At 36.5% G+C, this 15,160-nt stretch overlaps 1 protein-coding gene across 1 annotated transcript in view; it reads right to left on the minus strand.

The window, feature by feature from the left end:
• Positions 1–68: 68 nt before the first annotated feature.
• The window catches only part of USP8 (ubiquitin specific peptidase 8), a 50,745-nt gene continuing 35,653 nt past the window's right edge, over positions 69–15,160 (minus strand). Inside the window, exons 11-19 of the mRNA XM_055537985.1 lie at positions 11,907–12,488; positions 8,595–8,672; positions 7,914–8,176; positions 5,879–6,091; positions 5,222–5,432; positions 3,941–4,177; positions 3,086–3,228; positions 1,068–1,200; positions 69–901 (exon numbers count right to left, since the gene is read on the minus strand). Coding sequence (XP_055393960.1) covers positions 716–901; positions 1,068–1,200; positions 3,086–3,228; positions 3,941–4,177; positions 5,222–5,432; positions 5,879–6,091; positions 7,914–8,176; positions 8,595–8,672; positions 11,907–12,488 — 2,046 coding nt within the window. The 3' untranslated portion in view covers positions 69–715. The remainder of the gene's footprint in view (positions 902–1,067; positions 1,201–3,085; positions 3,229–3,940; positions 4,178–5,221; positions 5,433–5,878; positions 6,092–7,913; positions 8,177–8,594; positions 8,673–11,906; positions 12,489–15,160) is intronic.

The following is a 15,160-nucleotide window of genomic DNA, read 5'->3' on the forward strand; positions in this document are numbered from 1 at the left end:
AGGGTTTTAAATTATTTTTCTCATTAAGATTTTAATGTAGGTGTAAATGAAAATTCTCATTTAAAAAATTAAAGAAAAGTTTCCATTTATTTTTTTAGAATAAAGATTTAGTGCACAAATACAGCCCAAAGCCAACAGAAAAATAGCTTTGCCCTGTCATGTCCCTAAGAAAGCACTGCAGTTACTCAGAATAGGCCAAAAGTGGGGGGGTAGCAATCCTCTGAGTTCTAGGCTTCACAAAAGGACCACATATTATACTATGTACATTGATTTGATGTGCAAGTGTGCAATAAATATATACACATACATTCCTATCTGCTTTACATCATTCTAGAGTATTCAGTAGATCAAGCTGGGATTTAGAAATGTGAAAAGGCCATAACAGTGAATAGGAAAATAAAGGATACAATGATTTTTAGACCAGCAGAATAATAATGCTTAGCTAGTTAATTAATTTAACTTTGGAGCAAACTAAAAAACTTGTTTTGAAATAAATGGTACCTGTAAGGAATGCTTACTGCAATACTTGTTAAATGTTCTTGGTCAGTTTTTTGATAATGGCGCTGACCAGAAGTATATGGTATAGTAACACAGCTCTCAGTGTCCTACAAGTCCTTTAAATGGTCAGCTATGCCTATCCAGAATCTTTATAAGCAATTCAAGAGTTGTGTTGCTCAGCCTGTTAAAAGATAACTAGCTTAAAACCTACTTCTCCTTACGTGGCTACATCAGTTATTCGTGGTCCCAGTGACGTATAAAAGAGGATATAAGCTGCTGAAGATTTCACCGAAGAAATGGAAATATCAGAAACCTCATGATCGTCAAATTTAAACCACCGCTGTCTTGATGCATTTTTACAATAGGCAGTGTAGTGGCCACCGTCCAGCCCACCGTAGTGATTCTGTGCCAAACAAGACAGAAAATCAATTCAAGTTGAATTATTTAAAATGTCAATAATTTCAAAGCCTTAATGTAGTTCCTACTTTCCTGTGAGGTAAGGGACAACCTGAAACTTGTTTTTTCAGTTTGCTTAGAAAGAAAAGTATTTTGGTCAATGAGATACTTACTGAAACAGAAAACAAGTTGTATTTCTTCAGATTGTTCTTTGGGCCAATAACATACTGCGACAAGTCAAGATTTTCTAATGGAAAGTCCACAGATGTCTGTAATTTTTGTTTCCACCTGCCATCATAGGAAAAACTGCAGAGCAAAACATTACAGCAGTTACACTGACAGACCAAAGACATCAAAATGAACCCTAATTCATTCATTAACAATCCAGAGTTTTAGACAGTTTTTATGTTTAGACATAAAATCTATTTCAAACACACACCCAGCATTTTAATAGTGGAGGGACTTGTCTAAAGATACTTGGTTTCATTTCTGTTTTACAAATGAAACTGAGGTGCATAAAAGTCTTGGCCCAGGTAAACAGTGATGGAGGTAGAGCCACACCTTGGTCCCTTAATCCCCAGACCAGCTAGAGCCATTAGATGAGTCTTAGACAAAGGCAAGAAGTCAGTAACACCCCCATTTATAATGCTAATCACCACAAAGTACAGAGAAGTAACAGAAGAGAGTGGCTCCAGATTTGAGCTTGTACTTTGAGATCCAACCAGTCCGTCCTAAATGAGATCAGTCCTGGGTGTTCATTGGAGGGACTGATGTTGAAGCTGAAACTCCAATACTTTGGCCACCTGATGCAAAGAGCTGACTCATTTGAAAAGACCCCAATGCTGGGAAAGATTGAGGGCAGGAGGAGAAGGGGACAACAGAGGATGAGATAGTTGGATGGCATCACCAACTCAATGGACATGAGTTTGGGTAAACTCTGGGAGCTGGTGATGGACAGGGAGGCCTGGCGTGCTGCAGTTCATGGGATTGCAAAGAGTTGGACACGACTGAGCGACTGAACTGAACTTGAAGAAACTAGAACCAGAAACTGCATGCACACAGCCTAGTGACAGCCTAGATAATGGCATTATCCTAACACACTGCTTTAAACACCAAAATACTGGTTGGTGTAATATGTTTATTTCAAAATTATTTTTTAAAGAGTGAACTCTGAACCATTTATACTTTAATAAGATATTCTCCAAGAATAATACACAGCACTAATAATCTTAACAGAACAAATGTGTAATCATTTGTAGAATGTTTATCTATACCTTTGCAATCTGCAACAAGCAGTAAAGGACAACTGATATAATAAGCTTTTGTAGAAAATCTACACAAGAGATTTGAATATATCAGTGTTGAAATTAACATAAATAACTGCCTAAGAATCTCCAATAATTTGAAAATAATTTTGTTTCACTGATTTGTAAAAATTTTTTATATTGGAGTATCATTGATTAATAATGTGTTAGTTTCAGGTGTACAGCAAAGTGATTCAGTTATACTTCTGTCTTCTTTTTCAAATTCTTTTCCCATTTAGGTTATCAAAGAATACTGAACAGTGTTCCTTGTGCTATACAGTAGGTTGGTTATCTGTTTTAAATACAGCAGCGTTTATGTGTCAATCTCAAACTCCCAATCTATCCCTCCTGCCCCAGTTTCAGTGATTTTTAAAGACAGAGTTACATGAAAAAGCGGTGCTGTCATTTTGCAGTTATTGCAAAAACGAAAGTGAACGAGCCTCTTCATTTCTGCCTAATTTTCCTGCTGCTGCTGCCGCTAAATCGCTTTAGTCGTGTCTGACTCTGTGAGACCCCGTAGACAGCAGCCCACCAGGCTCCCCCGTCCCTGGGATTTTCCAGGAAAGAACACTGGAGTGGGTTGCCATTTCCTTCTCCAATGCATGCAAGTGAAAAGTGAAAGTGAAGTCGCTCAGTCATGTCCGACTCTTAGCGACCCCATGGACTGCAGCCCACCAGGCTCCTCCGCCCATGGGAGTTTCCAGGCAAGAGGACTGGAGTGGGGTGCCATTGCCTTCTCCGCTAATTTCCCCCTAGAAGTACCCTAACCTGATAATCTTTCTTTGTTATACATCCTAAGCAGAGAGCACAATAAAGTTTAGAATAAAATACATAGAAATCCTTCATCTAAAAAGTACTAAACAGGTAGAAAAATGTGTCCCTTTTACCGTTTCAGATGCACTAAAAGCACAGGTGGCAGCTTCCAGATTTCTATCTTTTTTAGGGAATCCCGACGAGCTCTGCAATGACTGCAGTAAAACCTGTTGTTATCTGTGAGTTTTTCTTCTTTGGAAAATAACCTAAGGCAATCCTGGAGGCAAAAATAAGTAGTAGATATTTGTTAACTTATTTTTTTTATTACTGAGCATCTATTCAATAAGTTACTTTGTCAGGCATGAGGAATAAGCTATTTACAAAGCAGCTCCTGTTCCCCCACCCCAACCCCCCCCACCTCCAGAGTTATGATCTACTGAGGAAGCAGATGGGAGGAGTTGATAGGGACAAATTGTGGAGAGTGATGGTGCTGTGCCCATGGAGGAGGGAAGACGTCTACATGTCCTGAGAGCATCAAGGGAAAACTTCTACCTGGTGGTTCAGGACGTTCTGACTAACAAGAGGCTAACACTAAAAGTGTCAACAAGCTCTCTAAATCACACTGCTGTTGTGTGCAAAATAGGATATTTATTTGATACCTCATGTAGAACAATTTCTTATAAAAAGTGTACCTGAATTAAAGTCAACATACAGTTTCCCAAATTCTAAAACTTCAATACAGACTTTGAAAAACATTATCAACTCTAAAAGAATATTTAATAGGAAAATATTTTGAAAATTTCTTTTAAAAATGCATACTTTCTTCAAATCTGCATAGGCTTAATTAAAACAATTTTTCTGTGAGGTTTAACCTATAAAATGTTTACAGGGATAAAGAGCAGAAATCAATTACCAAGTCAAGTACAACTCTATGTGCGTATAAAAAATTTTTTCCTTCAATAAATCATTTTCTCTCAATCTTAGTTTACCTGTAATGTACATTTACTTGTAGATGCTAGTGGGAGAGACAAATACATGAAGGCCTCAAATGTTCTAGACTTTTTGTGACAGGTGAGGCACTGTACTGTGGATTTGAATTGACCCTGAAAAAGTGCAACAATGATAGATTCATTGAGCTGCTTGTGTTTCTGCCATGCATGTTCTGCAGCTTTAAAGTCATCGAGATGATCATTATTTTCTTCTTTATGTCTCTTCCGATTATCAGCCTGAAAATAAGATTTAAACTCTGTATTAATATCTCAAAGTCAACATTTAAATATAAAATTGAAAGTATATTCAATATAAATCTTGGCATCACTGACTCGATGGACATGAGTCGGGGTGAACTCTAGGAGCTGGTGATGGACAGGGAGGCCTGGTGTGCTGCGATTCATGGGGTTGCAAAGAGTCGGACATGACTGAGCGACTGAACTGAACTGACTGAATCAAAAAATTTGATGCTACAAAAAAATGCTAATCAAAAATAACTCCCCAAAAAACCAAAACCCACTTTATCAAAAGGGTGTAACTAGTTTCAATTTCTTAATAAATTTTTATTTAAAAAGCTGCAAAGTCTGATTTTGAAAAGACATTCCACATATACCTGGGAGTTAGGGTTACAACTAGATGTCATTTTTCTGGCCCTAGTCTCACGGATGGATACACACTATCTTCATAAACATATACAGACATACACATATATGTGTGTGTATATGTGTATGTCTATGTTCGCTGGTAAGAGAGGTGATAGCAAAAGTATTCAAAAGAGAAGACAGCTTGGTGCTAAAAAGAAGCCATTGTATACAAATAGTAACTTTTCACATGAATCCTTTGGTCATATGGGTCACAAACGCAGGATCTCTGACACCTGTGTTTACAAATTTACAATTTTTATAAATTCCTCACAATAATACAGCCTGTTAACATTTTCACAAGTAAATACAAATTGTATAGACTTCCATTCAAATAGTCAGAGAAGGCAATGGCACCTCACTCCAGTACTCTTGCCTGGAAAATCCCATGGATGGAGGAGCCTGGTGGCCTGCAGTCCATGGGGTTGCTAAGAGTTGGACACGACTGAAGTCACTTAGCAGCCATTCAAAGAGTAAACCTAACAGATGTATTTATTTTAAAGTTTCATGCCGTAGTCCCTAGATTTGAATAAATTAGCACTGAACAATCAACAGCTATAATTTTAAATTGCTACAAAAATGAGTGCAACACTGAGCAACCCTAAAGAGCCTTCGCAACTTAGAAAAAAACAATCTTACTTTATTAAGATCTTCATGGAGACCATCCATTAGGAACAGAAGCAGTTCTTGTGAATCTTGCTGGCTGTATCCTGCAAACTGGTCATTGATCTTCCCAATGGTGATTTTAAAGTCTTTTGGACTGATGTACCGGTACTGTCCCGTCCACAGGGCTTTCATGATTATGCCAAATTCTTCTGCAACTTCACCTTTATGCCCCAGCAAATTTGACCTTTGCAAACATAATTAAAGTTACAAAAAACAAATTATAAAAAGCTAAGATACAGCAGGTTCTTGATATCATTAAACTATTCACATACTGTAATATGTGACCCTACACTAAAATGCTTATTCATAGGTTTATCACCAAATACTTACCTGAATCTTACTTTGATGACACCCCTCCAAGTTGCTTCTTTTTGTCTATCAGCCCTCCGCAGTCTCCTGTTCCTTACCAGTAGGCTCCAATTTATGACAGTGAGGTTCTGCCTTCCTGCACTGTTCCTTTCCTGTCTGTCCTTCACCAATCAAAGAAGGCTTTTCTTTACATTTTTCTTAAGAACAATGTTCTCTACATTGTTCTTTCCTAATCTGACATCTCTGGAGCTGGGTGGTAAGGAAGTGTGGTTAGAGCACCCTTTTAACATGATACTGCAGAAAAGTATGATATTTCTTTACCTATTAATATCATCCTGGTAACAGTTGCGGTTGAAATAATCAGCCAGATGTGGCGTATTGCACAGGCACTGTAATATTGAGTTCATGTAACAAGTATTTCCTAAATTACGAAGTCCAGTGAGAGCTGGTCCAGATCCTCCAAAAACAGGATTGAGGTTCCGAATTTGAGAAGCAGAAAGTCTTGTGATCTCAGCTTTAGGATAGCTTGTTGGCCTACGGAAGAAAAAGTGCACATGACATCTTAAAATGCAGGGCATGTGACATGAAGGTTCATACTTCAAAGGGCAGCAAACTCCAGCATCTGTACCATGGTATATGGTAATCCTGCAGATAGTTACTAAGTTAGGTCATAAGGTACTGGGTCTTAAAGAACATTTAGTATCTAAGTGACACTGGTGATGCTCCCATGAGGGTCTTTAACTTCTTACGTGAGCACATGTTTCTTACAGATACCCTGAGAGATCAATAGGTTCTTTGGTTTCTCATGAACAGGTAGAGTGTTCTAATAGAGAAGGCTCTTTCAAATGTTTTTAAATGATCCCAGGAAGTTGAGCATTACCAAATGTTGAATTCAACCAGAATGCCAGTAACTGCGGAGCACACACAGGAGGCAGAGGTTATTTGGGTACTATAACCTGAAGTCTAGAGCTGTGCTGACAAATATGGTAGCAACCAGTAGCCACAATAAATTTAAAACTTTTTAGCTCTTATAGTAGCCACAATTCAAAATAGCCACTACCATACTGGACAAAACAGGTAAAGAACATGTCTATCAACATGGCCACTGGAAGCACTGAACTAGAGAATGCCTACAAGACTTTCGTCATGCAGTGTATTTGATTTATATATGTAATTTTTAACTGTATAAGGACACTAAGAAAACTCCTAATTGCTAAGTCTTTCTTTTATTACTGATCCTAAGTATATCTCCACCTCTGAAAGGAATACTGAGAACAGATTAAACATTATATTCCAACCAGTTTTTGTTTACACATGGCTCAGGTGTACGCACTGTTCAATATATATTTAAAAATATACAAACTACATATGCTGTAGTTTTTAAATTGTCACATTAACAAACTTTAATAAGAATAATGATTCAAGAAAGAATTAAATTCTTACCAGTTTTAATAGTGAGCCCTGAAATCTACAGATTTTCAGAATTTACAAAATCTCCTCCAGTTAAGCTTGTACCTGGCAGGGTAAGTTCTTAAGAGGAAAATATATTAACTACTTTTGGGGAATGTGATTCTGAAGAGGCCAAAAAGACAGCCTAGTTAGAATTCCTCAGCAATTAAGAGTGTATTTAGCAAATCAAAAAATCCCATTTATTTTCACCTCTATCTACCCTACATCCCCCAAAATTAATGATCAGAAGTGATAAAGACTAGAAAACTATCTCATAAGCCAGGAGCATTAGAGTATTCAATAACTGATAAAGCCAGGAATACATCTAAATGAGATACTGTTTTGGGAAAACTTAAATGAACCTATTCATCACCACTGGTGAACAGAGGAACAGAAATGCAATGAAGAAAAGGGAACAGAATAAGGATTAGAAGCTGATACACACTATAATGCTTATTATTTTAATACATTAAGTTTGCCCCCATGTTACTGAGTGTTTTTTTTTTTTAAGTTTGGAATTTAAGAGCTACAACAAGACATATTCAACAATCCTATAAATTATAGTTCTCAAAGGGAAATTTAGGGATCATATGAAGTTTATAAAAAACATCTATGTAGTCGCACACTGAAAAGATAACAAGGTGCATACTTTTATATCTACATTAATACATATGAATTAGTGAATGAATCACAGAATCCTTTTTGACACATTTAAGTTAGTCTGTGACATTTGGGAGAAAAACCAAGGACATTTAATCCATTTATTTTTTTCCTCTACAGTAAACAAAAACAGCTGGGTTAGCCATCCACAGAATTTTCTGTCTCCCTGATATTAGTAAACTGGTATGTTTAAGAAGTTTTCAAATACAGCAAATGATTCTGTTCCTAGAAGTTAGGATAAACTTACTTGTTTTCCCGATTAACTGCTGGAGTTACTGTTGGCCTCCTCTTCTCTTCCTCTTGAATGGCCTGGGTGATATCTGGGGAGGAGTAGGAGCGCTTCAGTTTAGACGGTTCCCTATCCCGCTCAGCAGGAATCTGTGGCTTGGCTTTATGAGTTGGAGGGGTGGAAGGAGGTGCAGATGAAGGAGCCATTTCCGGTGGATACATATGAACAGTGTTGGTAGGCGAATGATAGTAACGAAAAGTTCCAGTGATGGGATCAAGAAACTTAGGCGGGGAAAGAAAGCACAGGTCAAAAAACAATGAACATTGAATAAACAACAACAAAAACTGAAAAGTATTCCACTACTAAGTTTACTTTTGGATTAAAATAATTTGAATAAAATGGTGATAATCACTTCTATAATTAAACTTTCAAAGAACCTTAGGTTTTAAAATGATAACACTGTTTTTAAATGACATGCCAGAATGCTCATATATTATAGCCAGCATCCCTGACTGGCTATCCAGAAATCTAACCATGCTGTAATTAGGGAAATGAGCTATGTCCTTTATAATGAAGAAACAGAGTCAACTCTGCGTTAGAGAAGATGCAGAATAAACAAGTTCATAAGTTGTTTTTTTTTTTTTTTTTTAAACAAAACAGTGCCATGTAATTTCTTTCTGTGCTAATTTGGAGTTTTACCTTGGCCCAGCCCGACGGCAGTCCTGGTACAACCCTCCCCATTTCTTCACTTCTCGCTCTTGTCAAAGGCTCTCGAGACTAGTTTTAAAAAGAGAAGGAAAAGGATTTTTATATTAAATTTTGCCATAGCAAAGAACCACAAACCTTGTGTTGGCTGCCCTTAATATTTTTTAAAAGATGAACTATACATGTTTTCTTAAAGTCCTAACATTATCACAGCAAGGGGAAGGAGTATGTGTTTATAGCTTATAAAGATGGTGGCTTTTTAAAGTTTCTCAAAAAAAAACAACACAGTTTCACTTCTAAGTGTCAACTCCAAAGATAAGAAAATTTATTTCCACACAAAGACTTGGATGCAAATGTTCATGGAATTATTATTCATAATAGCCCCCAAACAGAAGCAATCCAGTGTCCATCACATGTAGTATATCCACACAAGGAGGATTAGACAATGAAGAAAAGTCAACGTCTTCAATGAATAGTATTAAAGATGCACCACACTTTTGAGCTATATAGGCAAGCATATAATTTTTTCCACATCTCTTTATTGAACAAAATAATTCAAAATATGTAGGCATTCTAAATTTCAGCATACAAAGAGCACTGACATTTTATTAATTTTAAAAACAGACAGGAGTTCCCTGGTAGTTCAGTGGTTAGGATTCAACGCTTTCACTGCCATGGCCCCAGGTTCAATCTCTGGTCGGGAAACTAAGAGCCTGCGAGCTGCATGAAGCAGCCAAAACAAACAAAAACAAAAAAGCCAAGAGAGAAGACATAAAACAAACGAAAAAACCCCAAAATATTTTTAAAACCTGGTTTTGGAAAAACTGGACAGCTACATGCAAAAGAATCAAACTAGTATATCCTCTCATACATACACAAAAATAAATTCAAAATGGATGAAAGACTTAAATGTAAAACCCGAAACCATAAAACTTCTAGAAGAAAACAATGGAGGAACACTCTGACATTCATCTTAGTAATAATTTTTGGCATATGTCTTCTCAGGCAAAGGTAACAAAAGCAAAGACAGAAAAATGGGACTACATCAAATTAAAAAGCTTTTTGCACAGAGAAGGAAACTACCAACAAAATGAAAAGGCCACCTATACTGAATGGGAGAAGATATTTGCAAACAATATATCTGATAAGGGGTCAATGTCCAAATTATACAAAGAACTCATACAACTCAACATCAAAGAAACAAAACTCTGATTTAAAAATGGGCACAGGATCTGAATAGACATTTTTCCAAAGACAGATGGCCAATAGGCGCATGAAAAGATGCTCAACATCACTGGTCATCAGGGAAAAGCATCAAAACCACAATGAGATAACACCTCACACCGATCAGAATGGCTATTACCAAAAAGATGACATATAACAAGTGTTGGCAAATGCAAAGAAAAAGGAAGCCTAGTACCACACTGTTGATGGGAATGTAAATTGGTGCAGTCACTATGGAAAACAGTATGGAGATTGTTAAAGAAGAATTTAAAATAGAACTACCATATGAGCCAGCAATTCTACTCCTCGTTATTTATCCAAAGAAACACAACACACTGATTAGAAAAGATATATGTACCCCTTTGTTCATTACATCATTATTTACAATAGCCACGAATATGGAAGCAACCCAGATGCCCATAAATAGATGAATGGATAAAGATGTACAGTATATATACACAATGGAATATTACCCATAAAAAAGAATGAAATTTTGTCATTTGTGACAACATGGATGGATCTAGAGGGTATTATGCTAAGCAAAAAGTCAGCCTCAAAAGACAAATATATGATTTCACTTAATGCAGAATCTAAAAAACAAATGAACAAGACAAAACAAAGTTATAGATACGAGAACAAACAAGTGGTTACCACCAGAGATGAGGAGTGGGGCAGCGGGTTGGTGGGGTGGTGGCGGTGAGGAAAAGAAATAGATGAGGAAAATTAAGAGGTACAAACTTTCAGTTGCAAAATAAATGAGTCACAGGGATGAAATATACATTGTGGGAATACAGTCAATAGCTGTGTATCCTTGTATGATGACATAGTATAACTAGACTTACTATGGTGATCATTTGGAAATGTATAGAAACACCAAATGGCTATGTTGTGTAACAGGAATAACATAGTATTATAAGTCATTTATACTTCCAAAACAAATACAAAGGAAAAAGGATCAGACTTGTGGTTATCAGAGGTAGGTAGAACAGGAAATTGGAGGAAGGTAGTCAAACAAACTTCCAGTTATAAGTGGATATAAGGTACAACATGACTAACACTGCTGTATGTTACATATGATAGTTGTTAAGTAAATCCTAAGAGTTCTTATCACAAGTTATTTTTTTACTCTTTAAAATTTTGTATTTCCATGAGATACAATCATTATATTGTACATCTTAAACTTATACAGTGCTATATGTCAATTGTATCTCAATAAAACTGGAAGGAAAAGAATAAAGGAGGATTTTTAAAAGCCCAAAACACTTAAGAGTTCAAAAGGAAAAGGCACTTTTAATTGCATAACAGACCAAAAAAAAAAGCCCATGAAAAGCACACATGATATTATTAGGTTAAAAAAACCTTCTCTGGTAGGGCTGAATCTCTTTGCTGTTCACCTGAAACTATCATAGCACTGTTTACTAACTGGCTATATCCCAATACAAAGAAAAAGTGGAGCTCCCTAGAGTCTAGCAGTTACGATTTGGCACTTTCATTGCCGAGGCCCAGGTTCAGTCCCTGGTTGGGGAACTGAGATCCTACAAGTTGTGTGGGGTAGCCAAAAAGAAAAAAACATCTCCAAAATTATGAAAATCAATGAAGAGTAATAGCCAAGGGTAGGAAAAGGCAACATTAATGGGATTACTGTCAATATTTTTGATCAGATGAATGAACAAACAAATGACATAGATGACAAATAAAACCATTACACACAAAGATAAACTGGGCATATTCTAAGCAGACACAAACTTCATCATATAAATATTTGGCACCTAATTCCTCCATTGTGAGATCAGAAGATTATATTTCACTCTAGTCTTTTGATGATCACACATCAAGCATAAAAATGAAGAATGCAGCTATTTATCTCAAGTAGCAAAAATATGTTGCATTCCATAGACATGAAAAGCAATTCCAGTCCCAACCAATCAAGAGCAGGTAAGCAAATGTAATTGGATCAGTACAAATCGATCATCTCCTAGAAAATCAACTGAAATGTCTACCCTGTTTATGGAATGCTACTGATGTCACTTTTTACGTATGTTTTTTTACACTTAGTTGGCAATCTGTACTGTTTCCGCTTACCTTGCCTGAACTTGAATCTCCTGCCACAGAGGCATGAGGCACATCTCCTGCTGACCTCTTCTGCACTTCCGGGGTTGGACACCTCTTCCCCCTATCCTCTACAGACTTCTTGGCATCGGTAGTCTCATGTTCACTTTTACTTTGTCTTTTTACTCCTGTTATTTCTCTGCCCCTCTTTGCTGAAGTTTCTTTATCTTCTTTCCTGGCCTGTTCACTTTCTTTCTTTTCCATTTGTTCTGCTTTTTGTTGCTTCTCTGTGATTTCATTTTCTTCAGCTTCTTGTTCCTTTCTGTCTTTTTGTTCTTGTTCTTCCCTCCTCAGTCTCTCTTTCTGTTCCTCTTGCTGCCTTTCTCTAAGTTCTTTTTCTTGTTTGCTTTTTTCCATTAGAAGGACAGTTTCTGCGTGAATACGAGCTTTTTCTTCGTCTGTTAGCATAGCAGTTGGAGGGGGAAATACCGGTTTTGTGGAACGATCAGGAACAACTATTTCACTCTGAGGAGACTGTTCCTCATGATCTGTACTTTCATATTTTATTCTATGATCTTCAGGCAATTTGATTGCCGGTTTTTTACTACGATCAATCTGTATCAACAAATAACAGAGAAAAACATCCTTTTGTTGAAATCCAGGAACACAATAACCTCAGTTCTTGATATCAAGTTGTGATAAAAAGAACCATCACTCTGTGGAGACAGTATCTGCCAAAAACATCCATTTGTAAATGACCTAATGTCAAGATTTCTCATAAGGCACTTGGCACTTACATCCTCTTGATTCCACACTTTAATATGTTCTGTGTATGAAGATTTCATTCTATAACAAAAAAACCAGACCTGAGCACCCCTAAAGTTCCATTTCCACATACCCAACTGCCTACTCAGTGTCTTCACATGAGTATCTCACATATACCACAAACCTCATACAGCCAAAACCGAATTCATGATTTCCCCCAACAAACACATGGGTATACCCACTATGTGTTGCTCAAATAAAAAAACTCAGAGTTTCATATATTTCAAAGTTGTTTCTCCATTCTGTTACCAGAGTAATCATTTTAAAACATAGATCTGACCACTGACTTAAAATCTTACTGTCAAAAACCACTGACTGTACTTAGATTACACAGACTTAGATCTAAATGTCTTGCCATGCCTGTGTGGTCTCTCTTCTGCTTATCTCCCCAATCTTATCTCATACTACTTGATATACCAGCCATACTTACCCTGCCCCCATCTTTAATTCCTCAAAGATGCCATGCTTCTTCCCAAGTCAGGCCTTTATACTAGTTGTTCTGCTAGATAATGCCCACAACATTAAGTTTTAGCTTAAATATCTCTCCCTTAGAAAAGACTTCCCTGATCCCTAAGGACCAGCTAAGCCTCTTGATATATGCTGTCATAATACTCTATTCATTACTGGGATTCTGATTAAACAACTTTAATTGTTTAAAATCTTCCCTATTAGCACATAAGCTCCAGGAGGGTAGAGACTGTGCCTGACAGTAAATAAAATGTTGCAGAGAGAATGAATAAAATATTCCAGAACAACTTCCATAAGAGATAAGATACTAATTAAAATTGAGTAATTTACCTCAATTTAACAATATACTAACCCTACAAAATTGTTAAAAATGACCCTAACATCATTTCTTGAGACGTTCACTGAAATAAAAATGAGACTGTCTGCCAGTAACAACCTGTATAGTGTTCCTACAAAATGAACTGTATGTTTTTCCCATTAGAAAACACCACCACAAGAAGGAATCATTTCTCTGCTCTGCTCTTTTTGCCTCTTCACTTAAAAAAAAAAAAACCTTCCCTGCCCCCACCCTTTTCTAAATTTATTTGTGAATAAAGTTAGAACAAACACTATGAGGATGAGGTTAACAATAAAAGGTGAACAGGGATCAAAATAAATGTTTTCATCCACATTTTCCACTCATCTTAAAAGCATAGCTATGATCATGTTACTTTCAAGTTTAAAATTCTTTAACGATTTCCTTTCGCCTACAGGACAAAATTCCAAGAGAGATCAAAGTCTCTCTTGATGACTTCTGTCCACTTTTCCAATCTTATCTATCATCACACTCACCTCTCTCCGAGAGCTGTGCCCAAGCCTGTCAGAACTACTTACCAATCCCAGAACATGCTTTGTGCCTTCAGTCATAAAATTTTTCCACTTGTTTCTTTCATCCTTAAATCCTACTCCACTCTTAAAGCCCAGATAAAACTACTACCTCCATGAAGACCTCCCTGATGATACCCACTCTCAGTCAGAACTTCTCTTCTTGATGTGTGTGTGCTCCAGTGACTATTAAACAGTATATATTATTGATACATATTATTGATTGCATTAAATAGTACATGTTTATCAAGGTATAATTCATAAATTGTACATATCTCAGAAAGTCACACAGGGATTATGGTTTAAATAACATGATGATTAAACTGAAAGGAAGTGCAATGTCATAAGCTCTTTTTAAAATTTCTTAAATTTTCATTTTAAGAAAAAATTATTCAAATAATTAGTCTTAAGATTTAATCCAAAATATTAAAAGTAGGCCTTAAAACATGAAGAAATGAACTGCTTTATTTTATATCCCCCCAAAATGACTAAATTTTCTAATCAGAGCCTGCTCCACAAACCAGATGTTACCTATTTCAAATATGAAATATTATTTAAATATCTGAGAAAAAAAAAATGGTAAAAAAAAAATCTTACTGGAAAATACACAGGAAAGAATTAGTTTATCTTCCTTTAAGTAAAATCTAATGACAAGAAAGATATTATAATTTTTTATTATAACATCTTTTATGTAAACTCTTTTAAACAATTATTGTTAAAATATGCCTGTAATTTATGTGTCAAAGTCTAAGAAAATCAAACTAAAGAACTATTTCAAAACCAAAATACTGACATCATATATCTATCATCTGTAAGCCAAACCATCTGGGAAAATACTATGAATTAAATTTATAATAAACACCTGCAAGTGTTGTTCAAATTCATTGTGCTAATACTGTCCTTGGAAGGAATGATGCTAAAGCTGAAACTCCAGTACTTTGGCCACCTCATGTGAAGAGTTGACTCATTGGAAAAGACTCTGATGCTGGGAGGGATTGGGGGCAGGAGGAGAAGGGGACGACAGAGGATGAGATGGCTGGATGGTATCACTGACTCGATGGACATGAGTCTGAGTGAACTCCGGGAGTTGGTGATGGACAGGGAGGCCTGGCGTGCTGCGATTCATGGGG

Source organism: Bubalus kerabau, chromosome 10 (assembly GCF_029407905.1).
Source record: "Bubalus kerabau isolate K-KA32 ecotype Philippines breed swamp buffalo chromosome 10, PCC_UOA_SB_1v2, whole genome shotgun sequence".
Classification (NCBI taxonomy): Eukaryota; Metazoa; Chordata; class Mammalia; order Artiodactyla; family Bovidae; genus Bubalus; species Bubalus kerabau.